Source organism: Zootermopsis nevadensis, unplaced genomic scaffold (assembly GCF_977971745.1).
Source record: "Zootermopsis nevadensis isolate Lab colony 2312 unplaced genomic scaffold, Znev_1.0 Znev_ptg000003l, whole genome shotgun sequence".
NCBI lineage: Eukaryota > Metazoa > Arthropoda > Insecta > Blattodea > Termopsidae > Zootermopsis > Zootermopsis nevadensis.
Genome location: NW_028259135.1, coordinates 2,153,838 through 2,175,982, shown reverse-complemented (window position 1 = coordinate 2,175,982; position 22,145 = coordinate 2,153,838). Strand labels below are relative to the sequence as shown.

Here is a 22,145-nt window from a genome sequence, read left to right as displayed (position 1 = left end):
AACAGCCATACAACCCAGAATACAGCCATTCTCGCATGACCAACTGTTGGGAACAAAAAAGTAATAATTTATATTAGCCTAAAATAACGTAATGTACATAAATTTCATGAAAATTGGTCCAGCCGTGACGTCATACCCTCATGCCACGCAATCACACATGCCCAGAGAGTTTCGAGTACAGGTTCACAGTGGTTATTTCTTGGATCTTGATAGTAATTGCGTACAGGTGTTTGAAATTTTATTTTTGTTTTCGCCAAAGAAGCAGTTCTTAATGCCGGAAAATTAATTTAATAAAGCGGATCAAATTTTTAGTTCATTCTGGTTATTTTAGTAGCATAGATACGTTTAAAAAGTAAGTTTTTACAATATGTGTAGGCAGTGTATAGTTAATGCTGTTTTAATTACAGGTTCTTTCATACGATTGATCGAAGCCATATTCCTTTTATATTTTACATACAGTGAGACTGTAATCTGTCATTGAATATGAGTTTTCTTGTATTTACAGTTACTAGACCAGACGATAATTCTAAACTACCTAACCCTGTTAACATATCATTGAAACTACTTTTTTTACCGGCACTAGCCCAAATACAAATCATCTTAACGATATTGGCTACCAAATTGTAAATATAAAGCGAATGAACATGCAGAATGCAGTTTACCCGCTCGTAAGCTAAACTAATTTTACTTCACCAAATGAAATAAGATGATACAATTTCGAGACATCTCTTGCTTAATTTTAAACAGAATTAAGTCCTAAAGATTATATTAAAAACCACTAGAATTTGATAATTCTGTTTTGTAAGTAATTTATTAAAGTATTTTGGTGTCTGATTTATTGTTTCAATATATTTTAACATTTATGTATCATTAATTCTGTATAATGTACATCCAATTTGTGTATAATTCACTGCCTTTCTTGTAATAAATATATGTTTAATTTTGCTTTCATGTGATCATCTGACATAAAGTGCTTAAAATATAATGGAGAATGTTATATTGTTCTTTTTAATCATCAGTATAGTGACTGTCTATGACGGGTTCAATTCCTGGCAGGGGCAGAGGATTTTTCTCTAGCCTCTGCATCCTGTCCAGTTGGTACTGGGGGTTCCTTTCCTCAGGGGTAAAGAGCTGCCAGGGCATGCAGCTGATCACTCACCCCTATCTAGTGCCAAAGTTAAGAATGAGCAGGAGTACCTTCTCTTCCCCCAAGAGCTTACAGGGCATATAGAGAGACAGCTTTACTTTTACTTTTTTGCTTAAATTTAATCTCTGAAACTCAACAGATGTTGGTTAATTTTAGAATGAGTGGGTGGTAGGGGTGTTTAGTAAGATATGTTAAGAAAACATAAGCAGTTACAATAACTACTCCATATGAAATGCAACTCAGACTTTGGCATTTTCCTCATCTTCAGCCCTGAAAATGGAGACAGTCCACATGGCATTACAACTTAGAAAAACATCATTATCTTCACCACTGTAAAAGCCTGAAATGTCATATACTCCAATTCTGTATCCTCCTGTCCACTTTTGTCCAATTTATCCATTCTTCTGTAGCTTTTTAATAACATTGAAACTTTTATTTCAGCTATGTTTTTTTGTCTTTGCATTTCTTTTATGTCAGTAGTTTGTCAGTCATTCTTTGTTATCCACAATTCAGTGCTGTATCATCAGAAAGGAGCATATATTTAGTCTGTTATTTATCATGTGACATGAATGTTTACTTGTTTACAGATTGTTACAGAAAGGTGAGAAGCAAAATGTCTTCCAGAATAGTGGCAAAGGACCATAAAATTGATTGCTTCAAAACAGGTAATACAGAATGTTCTATTTAAAATGGAACTGTAACTACTACACATTAACCCCTTTACACATAAAAAAATAAACCACTGGGAATGTTGAATTCTTGCAGGTGTATCCTACTTTATTATTATTAGTGTTCTGTCTGACGACAGGTCCATATGAACAGGATCCTTCCATCCTTTTCTCGGACTGGGACCTGTTCATATACGTTCTTGGCAGATGATCCAGAAGTGGTTTGCCATTGCCTTCTTCTGTGTGTGAATGGAGTAATTGTTGGGATGCCACGGAGGAAAACTCCGTGTTGCCTAGACCACGGCCTTGCCCAACACAAGTTATAAATTCGGGCACCGCCGGGAATCGAACCCGAGACCCCAGGATTACAAGGCCAGCGTTCTAACCGCTGCCTGAAATTTATATGGCCAGAATTTCAGCTGTTTGTCACTCAGTGAGCATTTATCACTGACAAACACTTAATGTGCCCTGAAATATTGTTGCCAGTTAGTGTACTGTTGCCTTATTTGGTATTCTCTTCATGAACAACAGCAAACAATTTTGATGCAATGTAATGTTTGAGAATGAACACATGTTTGCACCTGGAACAGCTTTTGTGCAACTGGCTTGAGTAGTGACCTATCAACCAGAATTATCTTCACTCCATTGTCATGGTGGTAGTTGGGGGGAGGGGGGTGTCTGATTGTAAAGGACTATGCTTCACTAGAACAAGAATGTTAAAAGTGGGTTTCAGGTTTATTTTAATAACTAACTGTAGCTTACTTAGAAGTGATGAACAGGGAAACCAAAATTGCCTGACTGTTATGTGCCAATAGAAGATTCTATGTTTCAGTAATTACATAAGAATGTACAGTATTATGTAAATTTTACATTTCAGCTGACACCAAATGGAAGAGACCATTCTACTTTGTCCAAGGTGCTGATTTACAGATGGGAATGATTCAAAGTTACCTGGAAAAGAACCCAGTACCTGGGTGGAAGAAGGAGATAGAATTAGGAGAGAGAGCAGTTGCCATAGTGAATCAGATGAGGCCAAGGCCGAAGTTTTTTGTGATTTGTGGAGACTTGTGTGATGCTTTTCCTGGTAAGAACATGAGTTACAGCAGGTAACATGGGCATTGTAGGTTATGCACGCATGTAAGAGGTCAATATGACCATTAAACTGTGAATGTGAGTCACTGAGCTGAGTTTTTCTGAATTACACTTTCTGTAAGAACCATTATTAAAATTTCCTTTGATAAATATCCAACTAAATAACATTTTCAAATTTAGTTCCTTTTAAAAATATACATCACTAATTTGCTGTTCACAACATCCATTTGGATTACTCCCTGTTGGTAAGGTGAAAAACTGTCAGTGATGGGAGAATATGTATCAGTCCCCAATATTTAAAATTATAGGAATTTAATTTACATAAAAATTAAAAAGAGAATTCAGTGAAAATAATGTGGCATTGTTTATGTAATACACAGTTTTCAGAGGCTTGCCCTGAGAGAATTCAGCTTATGGGTTCAACTATTCCTTGAAATATAAAGGACAATGGGGAAAACATGTTATTGTTCTGAATAAATCTGTTTCAAAGGATTTATAACTTTTTGTGAACTTCTGTCATAAGTATAATTTTTATGTATTTATTTTTTAGTAAACTGGCTGAAATGAAATCCTAGATATGCTACTGCCTAAGTTAATTGTACCTTTAAATATTGTTAAAAGCGAGAGGCCCCCGAATGAAGAGTAAGTGTTGACATGTTGATACATATTTGGTTTTCAGATGGACAGCAAGAAATTCGTCAAAAGCAGGAAGCAGACTTCAAAAAAATATTTGAAAAACTGGATCCAGAAATACCATTTATTTGCTTGAGTGGTAACCATGATGTAGGCAACCGCCCAACTGCAAAAACAATCAATTTGTTAGTTATTTTTATGTTTTTTACTTTCTCAGTAAATACGAGGCGCGTCCACAAAGTAAGTTTCCCACTCGTCCCACAGCTAGCAAACCTTATATTGCGCGAAGCGACTGTGCGTACGTGATAGAGCAATGACGTAGCAAGGCGCATGCACTAACGGCACTTCCCGCGTTCTCACAGTAGCATCGTTGCAGCTGTTGAAGATGGAGGTTCTTATTCCAGCTCCCGCCGACTGTGAAGTGCGGTCAGTGATAACGCTAGGCCGCACACGGCTCGACAGACAGCAAGTCTCCTGCAGGAGTTCAGCTGGGAGGTGTTTAATCATTCACCCTACAGCCCGGACCTCGCTCCTAGTGATTTCCATCTTTTCCTACACCTCAAGAAATTACTGTCCGGTCAGCGTCAGCGTTTTGAGAATGACAGAGAGGCGGAGATGGTTGTCACACAGTGGCTCCAATCCCAGGCGGCAGACTTCTACGACACAGGTATTCAAAAGTTGGTCCCACGGTATGACAAATGTCTCAATTCCGGTGGCGAATATGTTGAAAAATAGCTGGACACTTGCTGTATCTGTTGCAATAAATATTTCCATGAAATTGTGTTTTGTTTCTGTAAACGGCCCCAGGGAAACTTACTTTGTGGACGAGCCTCGTACAATAATTCATACCCTTTAAATTTTTATTATTTATATGTTAGTGGCACTGTGTGGGGTTCCTACTACTCTCATTTCTGCAGTCAGTATTTATCTTAAACCATACTTTTTAAGAACATTGTTCCAAGATTGTAACATATCCTCCACTTCTTTGTTGTTTCGACCTCTTTTAGCCTTGACTGTTTTATTTGCCCACAGTATGTACAGTAGCTGGAGCATTTTGTGCATTTGACATCTATTATTAAATAGAAAGCAAGGGGATCAGAGGGGTAGCATCTAAGGAAGCATAAGTATAAACTTCCCAGTGGCAGTACTTTGTAGCTTGCCATCTCAGTTCCTGTCAGTAATGTCTTTGGATTTTCATTCTGCCCGCAAGCTAGTGACAGATGAAATACGCAGTTTGGTTCCAGCTACTGTACAGAGTTGGTTATAGTATAGCTATATACAAAGTATATTAGCTAATACATGATTTATTTAGAAGGAAATTAATTTGTAGCTAAGGTCACTTGTCCCCATGTCTATGGATCCTTTCTTTAATAAGTATATTCAGCCATCATTAAATTTGGTTGTTGTCAGGTACAAGTCCTCCTTTGGTGATGACTACTTTTCATTTTTGTGTGATGGTGTGCAGTTCCTAGCACTCAACTCCCAGTACTTTGAGGATGCCTCAGAGGTCCCAGATCTGGCTCAGGAGCATGAAAAATGGCTGAATGAAGAATTGGAATGTGCTAAGCAGGCAGGATCCCGTGTAATTGTGTTCCAGCATATCCCGTGGTTCTTGAATGACCCTGATGAGGAGTCAAACTATTTTACCATAAAACCAAATATTCGAAAAGTCTGGTTGGAGAAATTCAGGAATTCAGGTAGACACCTCGTTGACTACTCCACTAATTAAATATTTGGTTATTTAATCCTAACAGACCAAAGACTTTTTATATTGACAGCAGTACAGGGGCTAAATCCCCTATTAATATCTGATAAAGTTTAAGATAGAAGTGGCTGTCTTCAGGGCGATGATGGAGGCAGCAAGAACCTCTGAAACACTGGCAACCTTCTACAACACTACATGGCGCAACAACCTAGAAGACAGCCATCTTCGGACACACTGCTGTAAAAACCTCAAATTCTACTAAAGTTTAAGATATACTGATATTCTTAACAACACTTTAACACATGTAGTTCTTTTACAGATGTGTTTCGACACAGCAGGCCATCATGAATGTTGCATCATGCCACATCAAGATGAGTTTCATCATCGTGTTAAAGTACTGATGGAAAATAAACATATCTTAAGTTTATAAAATTTGCTGTACCACTGAAAATCATTATATCTTAATGCTGCCAGCCCATTTAATTTAAATATCCTTCACATACATTTTACTATGTCGAGTGTGGCATGTTTATGTTTATGGGCAGAAAAGGGTTAATTTATTTAGAAGGGTATTGAGAGATTATGAATTTTATAAATATACAGGGCATCAGTGCTGGCTACAGTTACAATGACAATTGCTTTTAATACTGTTTATGTGTTGTTAGGGGTGGTACATGTGTTTGCTGGTCATTTACACCGCAATGCAGGTGGTTCATACAAGGGGATGCCTGTTACTGTTACAACTGCCATGGGAGCACAGTTGGGTGATGATATGCCTGGCCTTCGTATTGTCAGAGTCTTGGAGAACAAAGTTGAACAGAACTTCTATTCTCTAAACAATCTTCCCACAACCATCGACCTGTAGAGAACCTCTTGTACGTAGTGTATATGTCATTTGTTTAGAGTTATTTGGGAACTCACTACTTCGAAAGCTGAGGTTATCCAAAGTATGAGTACATTCTAAAAACTGTTATCACTGATTTTTTCTTTTGTGATTTTATCATATATACAATTGATTTTTATCATAATAACGTCATTATTACTACTACTACTGTTGATGTTTGTCATTAGCTGTGTTGAACCTTCTGGTTCTGCTGTCACTCTGTTAATTAATTGTTGAACTAGGAACTAACTCCATGAAGGAGAGTCCTTAAGAAGTTTTTAGTTAAATAATTAACATTTTTTATGGGTCTCAAAACCAAGGTCCACAGGGCTTTCCACTGGCCCATAACCTGAGCCAGGTGAATAGAAGTTACACCCATTTTTCTTTAAGATCCATTTTAATATTATCTTCTTAACTCTTTAAAGTGAAAAACTAGTTCACACAATGTTACATTCTCCATAAAAGAAAACATATGATGGTTGCAGATAGTGGTCAGTTTTGCTGTTTATTCAGAGAGACAAATCAACCCCAGGATGATGCCCTATTATTATTTATTTAGTGTTCTGTCTGACGACAGGTCCATATGAACAGGATCCTTCCATCCTTTTCTCGGACTGGGACCTGTTCATATACGTTCTTGGCAGATGATCCAGAAGTGGTTTGCCATTGCCTTCTTCTGTGTGTGAATGGAGTAATTGTTGGGATGCCACGGAGGAAAACTCCGTGTTGCCTAGACCACGGCCTTGCCCAACACAAGTTATAAATTCGGGCATCGAACCCGAGACCCCAGGATTACAAGGCCAGCGTTCTAACCGCTAGACCATATTGTTAAGAGTTTTCAGTCCTTATTTTAATTTAACTCTTATTATAATCTTCATCAGAGTAGTTGTTCTTAGGTCATTTAATTACAGTTTCAATTGTATACATATGCTGTATATAAAAAAATGAAATGTGATGCTCATGAATGGCAAAATAGGAGGAGAATGAAGCTACTGTCTAACATTCACCTGAGAGAAATCACAGCAAACCGTTAATCAGGATAGCCAGCAGCCTGATCAAGATGTGAAGTGCATGTCTCCAAAATACAAGTATAAAGAGTTTTTACTACACTAACTTGCTCAGTACTGTAATGAAGTCTTTCTAGGCAGTCAGCCATGTGAGTGTGGAATTAATTTGCAGTGTTTTGGACCTTTGCCTCTGTCGCCAGGGATTAATGATAACTTTTGGAAGAATTAAGCCATATGATACCAGTTATTCTAAAAGTTGTTCAACTAGAATTATCACAAAATTCATATTTAACCCCACAATACATCCATATCACATACTTCAGTTTCCATGTTCTTCATGCCTTAGTAAGCTATCAATTCATTTCTGCAGAGAAATGGGACATGTTAAGTAATTTTTTACCATTGTGATTAGAACATGGAAGTCAATTCTAAATGCCTAAGATCTGTCTCTTAACTTCTAAGCTGTGTGAATATTAATGAGAAGGTGGACAAACTAGGAAGCTGAAGATAATTCTTTCCCATTGCCTTTTTTTATTTATTACTTTTAGCTTCCCTATTTTAGAAGGTGTGGGATCGTCATGAATATATTGCGACTGGATGGTATGTTAAGGAAATTAATATAATTTAAATCTCTTGCATATAGTAAAGCAATTCTAGGAACTTACTTTATTAACAGACTGTAGAATGTAACATCCCTCATGAGGCACTCTTGTAATTAAACCATACATATCATCATCATGTCAATGAATAGTGTTCAGTGCCTTGTATTTAAGAATCTACATTCGGAATAAGAAAACAGAGTATGATAGTAATAGAAAATGAAATTTTAAAAAATGACTAGCACAATATGGGTCAATAAATCCACACAGTTAAGTCCGGTGTACATAATTTTATTGTATAATAATTAGATAGTATTGTATATTGGCACATATATCTTTGTTTCTACTAACATGAAACTAAAATGGTTTTATGAAAATACGGTTAACTTTATAAGTGAATAAATAACTTAAATACTACTTTACAACGGAGGTCACATGAAGTAAGAGTTTGAAATTGCATACATGAGTAATATCACAAGCATAATCATTAGCAAAGGGGTAATCAGCGTGGATAAAGTATAATTTCAATTTTAGTTCTTGGTAGCAATCATTAGTTAAATAATACTGCATATCTGTTTCAAAGTAATGTAACAGAATCAGAAATTTTTTATAGCATGTGTTAAAATGACTCACCACCTCTGGAAACTTATGCCACAGGAAGCATGACACGTTTACTGACTGTGTCAATGCAAATCACATTTTGTTCATAAAGTTTTCACACTTCCCCCAGGTATATGTCTTGGGGGGGAGGAAATAAAACAAGAAACAGTTCATTAACATGTTTAATGTTCTTTAGCTTCACTCAGATAATTAATTGTTAATTTAATTGATCCAAATTATGAAACAGAATTTACTCAGGAAAATAAAGAAGGCACTAAAAATGTAGGAGACACATGAAATTACCCCTATAAAATTTCATGAGTTAGTCATTTCATATAAAATTTATCTCTTCCACTTTATAATGTTGTGACTTATGTGAGGCCAAATTTTACATGATTCAATAATGTCATTACCTTATACTCATATATATTTATTTATTTAAAAATAGCTATATAGGTAGGGATTAAGAATGTCAAAAGCAAAAATATATGAGAAATTATTTAGCAGGATTGATGAAGTTTGAAAGGAGTTGAAAATATACTGAATGTATTTTGAAACCTCATACATATTTTCAGTGTAAATATTTTGGTTCATGTAACAGTTGTGTTTGGTGATGAAACTTCTTGACAACTTGAGATTGGTACGTGTCAGTTTCCCCATACCACCACTGCATTTCTGAAGAAAATAATTACACATACTGAATTAATGAAAAATCAGGCAATAAATATCATATAATATGTAATATTCTTCCAGGCAGATGCTTGTATACCTTACACACTGATTCCAGTTCATTATTCACAAGTTATTCTACCATTTGATGATATATAACAAATGCAGTTGAGAAAGCATCACTAAATAAACCAAATACCATCATGCCTTCAATGACAAAATTTAAATTGTCAATACAGTACTATGTTATCAGGTCCCTGTGGAGCGTTATTCTGGCAAGAATGACACCCTTTCTCAATATTTATGTGGGTTGGCGCGGTGGTAATACTCCACATTTATTTGGAATATACCTTGTCTGGCTATCGTAAGATATTTGTTTTCCTCACTTCCAGCAGGCAGTCTTAAACCTGTGATGTACTTAACAAAGGACATAGTAAAATTAGATATCCTCTCACACACACACTTTACATACTAAAACATACTGTATATTAACTGAATAGTTTGACATCATCAGGACACAAACAGCATGACATCTCTTCTAATTCATTATTCATAATTATTCTGCCATATCTCTGTCTCTCTAAACGTTCAGTAACTGAGTTGTAAATTACTGAACAACATAGCCTAAACTTTCTCACTGGAAAGGAAAACTATTAAAATTCCAATACAAATAAAAACAGAAGAATCAGACCTGAGACAGTGGGTATTGGTTGTATTTCTCTATTTAAATTACATAACTTACCGCAAGGTATTTTCTTGCAGGGTAGTAGTTTGATGCCATAACACTATGCCAAGAAGCACAGACCATGTACGCAACGGACCAAGAAGAAATGCCATTGTACCATATGCAAGCCAGAAAGAATATGCAAATGCCATTTGGAGAGTGAGAACAACAACGAAGGGTAGGTGCTGACACAGGCGATCCAAGAAGGAAGAAGACTTCCCTGTAAGGTGGGACCTATACCTGTCAAAAAAGATATACTACCCTTAATTACCACACTTTGAAATGTAGTTCTTTACTTTATTACCGCTTTCAGATGAAAGAAATCAGGAATGAGTACATTCTTATAGGACGTGATGGTTTCCTGAACAATAAGATTATGATTATAAAACATATCATATATATCCAAATATGCACAGCTTTTTTTCTAAAAAATTTATATCGTACCATCATAAAAGTAGCTCACATGCTGTTCAAGGCTGTAGTGCATTTTATTTTCTTCTTTTTAAAAAAAGCACAATAAAAATTGAGATGCACATTTATTTGGGGATGCATGTTATTTTTAAAAATATATTACACAAATTTTTATTTTTCTGTAGCTTGTGCATCTGAAGACAGAAATGAGCACTAAAAATTGCTGACTTATGAGGGTGGTTCATATTTTAAGTGGGATTTTCATTGTGTCTCCACTAGCTGTGACCCCATTTTAATAAATTCTATCCCACAGGGATAGAACAAGTATGTACATAAAGAGATAGGGTACCAAGAGAAAACTAATATGAAATGGGTAGTACTATTTACTGAAATGCTGTGATCAGAAATTTTGATCAAAATATGAACAGCTATACTAAATACAAGGTTTAAATGGCAAGGTGTTATGATGAAACTATGTTAACTTCAGGTTCTGACAACTACACAGATACACTTGCATAATTTTTATGTAATGAAGTTAACACCACTAACAGTTCGTAAATTATATGGTACATTTTGAAACATAATGGCTCACATTGCAGAAATTTCTGACATTGTATTAATTTTGAAAAAAACATAAGTGGGTCTGGATGCCAGATGTTTTTATGCAGGACATCTAGGTCCTGCTGCAATTGGTTCTGGTGTTCACACTTGGTACTGAAAAAAACTGTGCCTGTCTTTTGGAACTACTTTTAATAAAGCATTCCAGTAAGAATTAAATGTAACAAGAAATTGATAAATGAGATAATGGATTCAATTTACACTTATAAAAAATCATGTGTTCCAAATGCATTGATAAATTCCTATGATTTAAAATCATCTTAATACTTTTATGAAACAAAATATAATGTTTACCTCAGGTCTACATTGTGTGCAAGGATCAGGGTCAGTGGAAGTTGAAATGTACACATCTGAAACAGGCAAGGATACTGAAATTAAATTAATCTTGTTTAACATTTACCCTGCCATCTCTTGATGGCTAGGTTTCAAATTAATAGTAACTCCAACCAAGTACGCAGTAGTGGCAAATGCTCTAGTCTGGCCATAATGCACAGCTAGACCACTAAAACTGTAAGAATATAAAATAAATATTTTATTATATAATGCAACAGCACCACATTATCATCATCAAAAAACCTTAGAATTGTGGTGCAATTGTTTGTGGGGCAGGGGATTTAATAATATTACATTTCTGCATGGCCTGACTTCTAGACAAGGATTTGCCATTGGTACGATGCTCCATGGTACAGTGCCAATTCAGGACGTCAACAGTTATTTGACAGAAATTGCCTGTTACAGTCCCACTTGTCCTGTCAGTTCTCTGAATTTATATTCACAGGATATCAATACTTCCAAAATCTTGAAATGCCTAACGAATCACAGACTGTTAAGAAACAGTTTCACCAATGTGGACCTTGTGGTCTAAGGATATGTGTCAGATTTCAGTGCCAGAAGTATTGTGATTGGAACTGATAAAATCCAGTGTGGATTTTCTACATGCCTCCCCATCCTTCATCTCTGACAATACCAGGCACAAGTGACTTAACCTTCACATAGTCTAAATATTCAAAAATGTTCCCACATAAATTCTTGTGTATGTAATCACTACTTACAAATGAGCATCCTACCAACCTGCAAGAAGCCATATGCATAAGTAAAAGATCCCGGAAGGTATGCGCCATTGATGATTGTTCCCCAAGCGAATATGATCCCTGTATGCCCTTCAATAACTTCTCCAATTGACCACGGACCTTGAAGATTGAGAAAGAAAATCTCATTATAAAACAATCAGTACTTTGTGGTTACGAAGTTAAAAAGTGAAATTTATATAAAAATATAACAATTATACCACATTTGTCCAAGTATAAGGCACACTGTCTTCTCCAGATCCCATGTCAAGAACCGACTACATAATAGTGCATATTAAAATTCTACTGGGCATTTTACTAGAAGTTACCATTGAAATGTTATTTATGAAAATGTGCAACCACTTTTTCTGAAGGTATCTATCTGGAGGAATGTAAAAGTGCATTTTATTTGGGAAAACATGGTATTTCTATAGAGTTAAATGTGATTCAAAATTATTTCATAAAGCTGAAAAATATGTATTTTGACACTCTGAGTAACATTTTACTGCCCGTTAGCAAAGAGGGTTATCACATTCTCCAGTCGTCTAGAAGAAATTTACAATGCACAGTAGCATGTAATCACAGGCTATCAGCTGTGTCAAGTTGCCATAAGAAACTGACATTTCAAGAGCCCTCACCATTAGGAATCTGATAAATAACTATGAAACCTTACATGTATGTGATATGAGTCACATGTTTTATAACTGAGAACTTACCTACCGTCAGATAAAGTGCATATAACACCAAGGGATAAAACACTCGGTCAACCGTTGACAAGATCCACAATTTGCGAACCCAGTTTTGGAAGAAGCAAACAGACAGTCTAGGCTTATGAAGTTTTTCAGCTGGAACATAACAAAGAACACATTATTTGGGTGTCTTTACAAACATAAATAATGAGAACTGAACCATTGCTTAACAATTTATATAGCTGTTTATTCATATATACACATTCAAGTGGAAGTTGCATTTCTGGAAAATGTCTATATCAAAGACATTTTTATATATATATATAATCTCAGTGTTAAAATTAGAATTCACATTCTTGAACAGATGTTTTTCAGTGATAAACACAGTAATAATATATTTTGGTTTATTAAAAATGCCAAAAATATTGTAACAAAAAAGGCATTTCAAATGATAAATTTGTCATTATGTGAGTTTATATGATAAATACTGTTATTTCACTGTAACATGTTTAAGATAGTTTACATTGTCCTTGCGCTTAAGCAACATTATCATGGATAAATAAAACAGCATTAAAGTCAAGTTCCACACATTCTTCACCTTGGAACAAGACGAAGGGAAATGGTAGCATCATTCTCTAGTCCTCAGGTAAAGAGCCTGGAGGCTAAGATAATTGGAGGCTGTAGTCATCAGCTGAGAGTTCATCTGAGTCTTGTTCAAGAACTTTATTTCTGCATGTTATTTAGCAGCTTTTCTTCTTCTGGAGATTTACAAATAAATGAACTACTGTAGTCACCAGACATCTTGCAAGCTGTTAACGTGCAGTGAGCTGCAAAGAGGGGAATGTGCTGTGTGCACATCAACATATATTCCAAAAAACAACCTCACCCATTACCGCCATGCTTCGAGTTAAGTGTGGTCCCACGATCTAACTTTTTAGGTTGCAGTAATAACAGTGAAGTGCCCAGGGAAGGTACAACAGAGGAATTCATAATAAGGATAACAAAATAATTGGAACAGTCCATCTTGTAGCACCAAGCTGCTCCAGATCTTCATCTGACCTTGCCAAATCCAGTGCAACATGGGAAGCATGAGAAACAGTTCGCAAGATATGTGGTGATTACAGCACATACATTGGGGTATATCTGCAATATACTTTCGTGTATTGCCATCATAGTCAGATATGTGCATTCTTATTCTATATATGAGAGTGGTTCAAATTTGACCAAGAATTTTCATTGTTTCTTTTAAGGATGTGGGTGTCATTTTTACAGTCATTTCATGGGATGGGATAAGTACATACATGAAAGGAGTGAGTACTATCGACTCAACTGCCTGATGTGAAACACACAAGACAATTACTGACACTGTTATCAAAATTCCAGATCATATTTGAACCACCTATGTATTTCTGTACATATATAATTACTTCTCATCCCTTTCACTGACCTGATTTGAGATACACATACCTTTGACCAGTTTATGAAGGTACTTCAGTATACAGAGTGGAAGGATACAAACAGTAAGCATTGTGCCAAAGAGGAATTGAAACTGAAAAAATTACAAAACATATTGCAGACATGAAATTTCTCTCAAACTACAGAATAAATATTCAAGACACATTTATTTCTGGCAAATAAGTCAATAAATTCAACTCAGTTCTCAGTTTATTTCACCCTAGAAGCAGTAGCTGATGACTTTTTGCCAGCTTAAAGTATTCCAAAATTGCAAATGGTAATTTTTCATCAGTTGAGTAATTTGCATGGAATTTTCTGGGTAACTTTTACTTCTAGATTTACCAACAGTTTACAATATTCATGGGTTATGTAACAATGAATGGGAGGATGAACATTTGTGATGAATTGGAAAGGATGTAGTAGTTGGCATGTTTTAAAATTCTGCCTCAGCATGCCTAGAGAGAACTTGAAACATGTCAAGAGAATTGGCCTCTGGACAACCACTACATCAAAACGTTCATTGCTTTCGACTCTAGTAATAGTACTTGTAAGCTAATATTTTAACTGATGCTGAAGCACAACTCCCCAAATCCGGATAATGGACTTGGAATGAATCAGAAACTATGTCGGATGATATGGTGAAGTTATAAGAAGGAAAGAAGCCATTTTAGTGCACTACTTACCACTAAACTGATGTTTGACATAAGAACAAGTCTTGGAAATAGACGGAAACTCATCTGAGTTCCATCCAAGGAAAAAGGCTGTGTGATGACTTTCTCTCGACCAGCTTTGTCCTTTATTAGAACCTAAGCAATAAGAAATAATTATCATATTTACATTATATATAATTTTCTTTATTTTTAAGCACATATCTAGTGAAAACTCACATGTATTTCATGGATGCCTGTTGCAAATAGGTTGGGATCCCATGGGTGTACATACAGAGGGCCCCTAATGTGGGTACAGTGCTGCCAAACACCGTCATCAACCTTCACTTCAACACTCTCAATAGGTGAGAGAGAAAACCCTAAAACCCTGAGGAAACATCAAATCATAATGATACTTAAATAAGGTTAGATGTTCTTGTATTACTAGATAATATACATTTGAGCTTTTGTGATCATGGTGTTGAAACTTTAGGTTCAAAAGATTACAAATAATATCTTAACAAGCTAAATAACTGTCCACTTCTAAGGAAGACTCTTTACCATGAATTTTTAACGTTTTAATGATTCAATGACAGTTTATACTACAGAGCTTATAAGATGGGAAGATGAATGAATGGTGAATAGTTAAAAGACTTTGGATGTGGCCATGGCCTTTTTCAAGGTTTTTTTTTTTTTTTTATTTGTAGTGTTCTGTCTGACGACAGGTCCATATATCATGAACAGGATCCTTCCAACCTCTTCAGGTTGTCAGGTACCTGCTCATACATATATACATTCTTGGCAGAGATGATCAGAAGTGGTTTGCCATTGCCTTCTTCTGTGTGTGAGTGGAGTAATTGTTGGGATGCCACGGAGAAACCGGGGAAGCCCCCGGAGGAAAACTCCGTGATGCTTAGACCACGGCCTTGCCCAACACAAGTTATAAATTTGAGCACCACCGGGAATTGAACCCGGGACCCCAGGCTTACAAGGCTAGTGTTCTGACCGCTAGACCACCGTGGTTTTCAAGGTACTGCCCTGGAATCTGCTTGGAAAGACAGAGGAAAATCAAGAAAAATCTCAGTCAAGAGTCTACATCAGGGTAGTCAGTAACACAGGCAAAATCTGAACTCGGTACATCCCAAATGGTAATTACACAATTAAACCTTCTTATAGTGGAATCTGACAAGCCCTGAATGTTTTTGCAGTTCAGGATGAGTTTCCACTTAAGTACTTCTGGAGACAATTTGCACTTCATATCTTATGTATTTAACACTTATTACCCGAAATGCAATTCAGAAATTCAAGCTAAGTATTTACATTGATAAAGATTTTCATTCTTTGCTTTCTGCATTTATTGTTATGTTCATTTCTTTCCCACTGGTGGCTAGAATGTTCCTTTAAAGATAAATTGCAAGAAGCACATTTCAAAACAAAATTACAGTAAATTTTAAGAGCATACAGTTTCCCATCACACTTTTTTTCTTCTCCACATTAAACAATTTCCAATTAAAATAGGTAGTTACATTATTTTTAGTCCATAATGTCAGGACTGTAGACATTTTCAAAAAAAGACAAGTTAAAGTTTAATGCAGATGCCATTTAAACAGGTTTCCCTGTATTACAAAAGGCATTAGGTTAATATGATGCTTGTTTACAGACACATTAGCATTTTCCTGAAATAAACAAATTCCTGGACAGTAATGGTACAAGGAGTGAAACCCAGTAATCCTCAATCAGGATAGCCAGTCTTCAGGCTAATATTTGAATATGGATCATCCCAAATACAAACTAGGAGTGTGAACTACTACAATATGACTTTAAATTTGATGATATAAACTGGATGAAACTGCAGAATCATGTCTAAATGTGGAATATGGTTTCACCAGTGTTGAACTCTCAGATTCTATTAACAGAATTAATAATACAAAGTTTTCTTGTAAGCTGTTAATACCTGATGTGAGTAGACTGCAAGATCCTCTGGAGAGGCTCCCGAGTGGGTATTATGAACAAAGCATGTTTAGGATTAGTCACCAGAACTACAGGCCAGTCCCTGTGTTTGATATCAACAAATGAAAACAGTCCATGATCTACTGCCAGAAGACGGTACCTGCAACACAGGGATCAGGAACAGAGAAGGATTTGTCAAAGGTCTGTGGATTACATTGCAGTTATGCTGAGCATTTTGCCAGTGTTGGAAGTATATTTCCCATGTTTCAGGAATTTGCTCTGTTCCCATCTGTATGATACCTGCAGCATGACAACAGTGAAGGTTTCTCTAAAGGTTTATAACAGTGGTTGATTCATTATAATGTTGGAAATTATCAACTACTGATTGAACATTTTATATAAACAATGATTCTGGTGTTGATCTACTACCCTCGTATTAGATACCTACAGGGCAACAGAGCAGAAATTCCTAAATTTTTGTGCTGTGATCAATTAAAGTGATTTTAGCTTGGATATTGTGCATTCTATAAGGTATATCTAAATACATAACATTTAAAGTGTTGGCTCTACTCCCAAGTCAAGTAATTGGTTTCACTTACAAGGATAGATTCTGTTTAATATATTTTGCTTTTGTCCCTGACTGCTGTCAATTCACCAGACAGAATTTTCAACATCAATGCAGTATTCCTTTCCTGTACATACATAAATACTGCTTCTTTTACCCCAGGAATCAGCACTCTTGACAGGGAGGGCTATAACAACCTGCTTTAAAAGTTAGCCATACATCTGTTTCTTAACACATTTGTTCCCATATCAGAGTTTGGTCATTTACCAGTGCTTTGTCCAAACTACGACATCCCACCTCAATCAACGTCAAAATGCCACGAGGAGACAAAAAAGATCTCTTTCACAATGCACTTTGCTTTGTTGTCCTAATGTAGTCTATTTTCTACTCACAGCCGGTTATCTTTCCAGTCACCCAATTCCAGCTCCAAGAAGCCAGCTTGCTGGAGTGTGTACATATTGGGGACCATTCCTCCCAGTGTGTGATAGTGTCCACAGACATACACAATTGACTCTGAGTATTTTGCAATCAAAGTTCTCACACCACCCGACCCTGGAGCAAGTATGCAAGATGTGGGATAATGCCCAAACCAAATGGTATGATTGCTTCCTTTCCTTTTTGCATCATCTGACAGCTTCTTGACATGGTCCATTTCTGCCTGAGACAATACACCCACAAAGTTAAATGGACGACGTGGTCCAGGTTCCAAGCAAGCATCCATTCCAATGAAGGAATACAGTTCTCCACCTTTCTTTGTCTGATACATATATGACTTAGGATGGGCTCTTCCCTGCATGGAATAATTACGATAGTAATTTTCTTTTGATGTTAGGCCTGGTACATTGAAATTGTCTGGAAAAAAAAATTACATTAATCCTTACAGTGCCAAGACTGATAACATTGATTATTAACAAACATTTGTAAAATACAAGCCCTGATAAGATGCAGTATGTCTATTATGTGAGATTTCAGGTTCTCATGGAACCAAGTATAAAGATGACAGGTTAAATAAATAAGTTCATAATAAAGAAGAATATATTTAGAAAATACTATTCATTTCACAATCATTGTCCTGTTTACAAAACACTTTAAGGACATTAATTTTGCAAGTTGTTTTTCATAAATACAAAAAATTATTATGAGTAAGGAACATAAATTACAAGCGTGAGAAGTGCTCTGGAAAATATGCTGACCCATCAGAGGTTAAGTAAGTGATTTGGGAGATTACAAAAGTACTTTCGTGATTTAAACGTCTGTTGAAAGAATAACTCCATGGAACAGTCTTTTTTGAGAATCTACATTTTATGGAACATGATGGTTTATTACCATGTTCACAAGATTTCACCATCAAGTCTTAGGCCATATGTTACATTTAATGACATGTTTGTCTTTACAGTGGGTACTTGTTAGCCCCCTGCCCAATCCCCAACCCAAGCTGGAGGACCACCCCTTGCTGGCAGACCAAGACTGCTTATTCAGAGTATTTTCAGGTAGCCTCCATATATGGATGCCTTCTCCATCCACAACTTTAGGAAGAACCATCCCATGGTGACAAAAGACAGTAAAACACTCCTAATATTGTTAAGAGTCATGAAATCATGGAGGTTACTACAGACTAGGAACTACCTCAGATAGAAGAGACAAACTGATACAGAATCTTATTGGAGAAATCTCATGGGATGCAGTTACAGGTAGCCCTCGATTTGCGCCGATTCAGAATAGCGCCAATTTTGAAACCAGCAAGTCAAAAAGTGAAAAAAAATATATTTTACTATTATTTATAACGTTTTACAATGTTTCTCGTACTGATTCTTATACTAAATCGTAATTCTTACATCGATGATTTTGAATAAAAATTATAAATACAGTCATCTCTGCAATTACGTATGTTTCGTTAACGCGAATTTGCTCCAATCAGATCGATGAATCAGTAAATGCTGTTTGTGAAATGCAAACTTTTGCATATGTGAGTTTGCTCTTATGCAATTTCATTCCTTGCGCTTTAAACTTTCAAAAGACTAATTTAATCTCTGCGGAGGTACCAGGGTTATTTTTACTACGCGATTTTCTATAGGTCGGCGTCTTACATGAATGCAACTATCGTATAACAGCAGAGATGACTGTACAAATCAATCACATGAATGAATCACAGTCAATCGCAGAGATCAATGAATTGCCGATTGTAAGTGTATAAAATATATTTTTTAATTCCCTTTATTTTATTTTTGTCATTTCAGAGATTTAAATGTAATGCCATTATATTACTCATCAATGTTTGGGTGCTGGTAATGCATGTCATTGACTTCCCATTGATTTACATTATAAAAGAGTTTCAATTTACGTCGATTCTGTTTAGGCTGGTTCGTCCAGGAACGCATCCCCGGCATAAATCGAGAGCTACCTGTACTAAGAAGACTGAGAAGCTCAAAGGGCAGTAAGTAGACAAATCTTAGCGAGGTAAATCATGAAGATGGGAGCTGGAGGATATGTCTGTTGTCTTTTGGCGTTGGTGGTATTCAGTCTTTGGCTTGTACTACCAGAAAGCTAATTATTTTAAAGAGAAGGACTGATACCATGGTTTCCTCTGATGTCAAGCCACACAGTCTTTTCTGTCACTTTGCATGATTCAAGAAACTCCTTGTACAATTCCCATTCTTGTACATACTGTCGAGATCCCATGTTATCTTCAGACTTTGCATCTGTCAAATCACCTGAAAATTTGAAGAAAAAAAAAACAAACAGGAAATTATATGCCAGTGCTAAAGAATACAAAATATGAACAAACTGGACTGTTATTATACTAAGATTCAAAAAGTGATTGTGGGTGACAGTTTGTCCCAATAATATAGGTGGTTTTGGTTGTGATGTGTGAACTTGACTGTCGGGCATTGTAATGTTAATCATCAGCAGTGCATTTTTCTCAATTGGCAACTCTGTGCAAATGTCCACTTTTCCTTTCACTTTAAATGATTATCCACCTTAAAATCTATGTCTCTAGCTTGTGTGTGCAAAATCTGATTCTTTGATCCTTGGCTGCCAATTTTTAAAAACACTAAAATATGACAACCACTTGAAACCACTTTCACATACAATTGTATTAAATTGTGAAATCTGTAAGAGAGGGCAGGTGGACTGATTTAAATCTCATCATGTGATAATCCATGTTACAACACTTGTAACAGCTACCCTGTATCCTGTTTGTATCCAGGGATAGCAGTTAATACAGGTCAAAATAATTTTTGTTCATTCTAAAGTCCAAGAATGCAACCTTTACCTTATTATACGTCCATGTCCATGTGGTATAGTTCCACACATTCTTAACCATGGTATTTGGGTTTATTGGTCAGATTCATGTTCTGGCCACATTAACACCCTGTGGAAAAATCTTGTGCAAAATAGATGGGATATGTGGTGTTTATACATGGTGAACATTATCTCTTCTAATGCAAGTTAGACTACTTACCAGACGCTAATACTACAGTGGGCTTAACAGCATTCAGTGTCAAGTCACAGAATTCCTTTAGTTCAGTGACACGAGTCTCATCATGAAAAATGCTAATGTGGATATCAGATATCTGAAACCATGGAAGTCAGCACATTAACCCTCTGACTGAGATGCCTGGGTCATCTTAGCCTAACTTTCACATTTTAAAATTGCTTATATTTTTCTTTACATATATGCAGTCAGCAGTAGATTGAAGATACATGAAATGTTGCATGCCTTTCATCACCACAAACAAAATCCCATACTTCTGGGGTTCTACAGCAAACCTTACGCATATGGGCTGGAAAATTTGAGATCTACTTCCTCCCTCTCCTTACATGAAATAAATGTTTTTCTCAGCAAGTTCAGTTAGAAAAGTGCATCATTTAGTTATCAAGATAATTAATGGAACAGTTTATTTTTGAATGATGGCAGCTTATGTTATTCGCCACTTTTTCAACTCCATAAGCATCAAATGGCGCTATGCTTATAAATAATTAATATCAAAAGACGTGGGAGGAAGGAATCATGGATTACTGCATCATTTGGACAGACTAAGGAGATCCCATCAAAACAACCTGTATTGGCACCGAGTTTTGAACCCAAGGCCTTCTGAATACAGTGAGTGAGAACGAAATGATACAAGGCCAGTACAGTGCACCATCCAAACCTAATTGTGGACAACAACAAAAATGGATTAGGAAGTCTACCACACCGTGCCCTGACCATTTAAACGGCTAGCTCAAGCATGAAATACTGTTGCATCATCCTCGAATCATTAACAACTTGCTGCTATGAAATAAAAGCACATAACCTTAGCGACAGTAGAATCTTTTTTAAATGAAACAGTGCCAGAAGTACATTCACTGGCCATCTAATTTAATTGATTAACTATGATTTTATGTCCCTATACAAACCTGTATAAACCACATTAAATGTTCTGGTGAATTCCCCAGCGTTAACTTAGTTGCTTCACTTTGGTCAACGTTTGTTTCAGTGTCTTCCATCCGTCTTGATGGGTTTTTTTCCATAACAGAAATTAAATTCGATATATTGGCAACAAAGACCGACAGCGTGAGCACGAAAACAATTAATATTATTGTTATTTTTGAAACTGGCATTTTGTTGTAAACAATACTGCTTTTGGTTTGACGTACTGGAGTTCCTATTACACATATTCATCTTTTCTTGAAACAAGATTATTTTAAGTTGAATCTCTTGGCACGACGAAAACACGAATCTTGTTCCTACATGTCGTAAACGAACAATTCCACTTACTCATAATGCTGTCGGCCTTAACCAAAGCTTTGCAGATATATTGTATTGTACTATATCCAATATTTTGTTGTCTTCTGCTAAATATTAGCAATGCTGCCAACTATAAAGAGTTTCGAAAATTTCGCATCATAATTTGGCCACTAATCGCTAGCCCCCAAAGTTCTGTGGTAGGAAACCATGTGAATTCAGGTACAGACCAACGTTTCGGAGAAACAATCTTTGTTTCAGTCGTGAATATGAGGGCAGTATCTTCT

General features: G+C 36.1%; 2 protein-coding genes across 4 annotated transcripts; one reads left to right on the top strand and one right to left on the bottom strand.

Annotated features, from left to right (window-relative positions):
- Positions 1 to 145: 145 nt before the first annotated feature.
- On the top strand, positions 146 to 13,092 carry LOC110834564 (serine/threonine-protein phosphatase CPPED1). Of its 3 annotated transcripts, none has more exons than XM_022073854.2 (7): positions 148 to 352; positions 1,735 to 1,812; positions 2,693 to 2,899; positions 3,587 to 3,725; positions 4,951 to 5,237; positions 5,911 to 6,120; positions 9,766 to 13,092. In XM_022073854.2, exons 2-6 carry the CDS (start codon positions 1,761 to 1,763, stop codon positions 6,108 to 6,110), a joined length of 885 nt encoding a protein of 294 aa, XP_021929546.1. In that variant the 5' UTR covers positions 148 to 352; positions 1,735 to 1,760; the 3' UTR covers positions 6,111 to 6,120; positions 9,766 to 13,092. The 3 variants fall into 3 exon arrangements, with proteins under 3 accessions (XP_021929548.1, XP_021929546.1, XP_021929547.1); XM_022073855.2 differs by lacking the exon at positions 148 to 352 and adding an exon at positions 408 to 668; XM_022073856.2 differs by lacking the exons at positions 5,911 to 6,120; positions 9,766 to 13,092 and adding an exon at positions 5,565 to 5,723 and having other exon boundaries at positions 146 to 352.
- Positions 7,774 to 21,952, bottom strand: LOC110834559 (transmembrane protein 62). Its single transcript, XM_022073844.2, has 13 exons — positions 21,531 to 21,952; positions 20,593 to 20,704; positions 19,703 to 19,840; positions 17,522 to 17,981; positions 16,569 to 16,724; positions 14,855 to 15,002; positions 14,651 to 14,773; positions 13,980 to 14,061; positions 12,540 to 12,668; positions 11,828 to 11,946; positions 11,051 to 11,106; positions 9,746 to 9,967; positions 7,774 to 9,009 (listed from the first exon to the last, which is right to left on the bottom strand). The coding sequence occupies exons 1-13, from the start codon at positions 21,732 to 21,734 to the stop codon at positions 8,982 to 8,984; spliced, it is 1,977 nt and encodes a 658-aa protein (XP_021929536.1). The 5' UTR covers positions 21,735 to 21,952; the 3' UTR covers positions 7,774 to 8,981.
- Between the last annotated feature and the right edge of the window lie 193 nt (positions 21,953 to 22,145).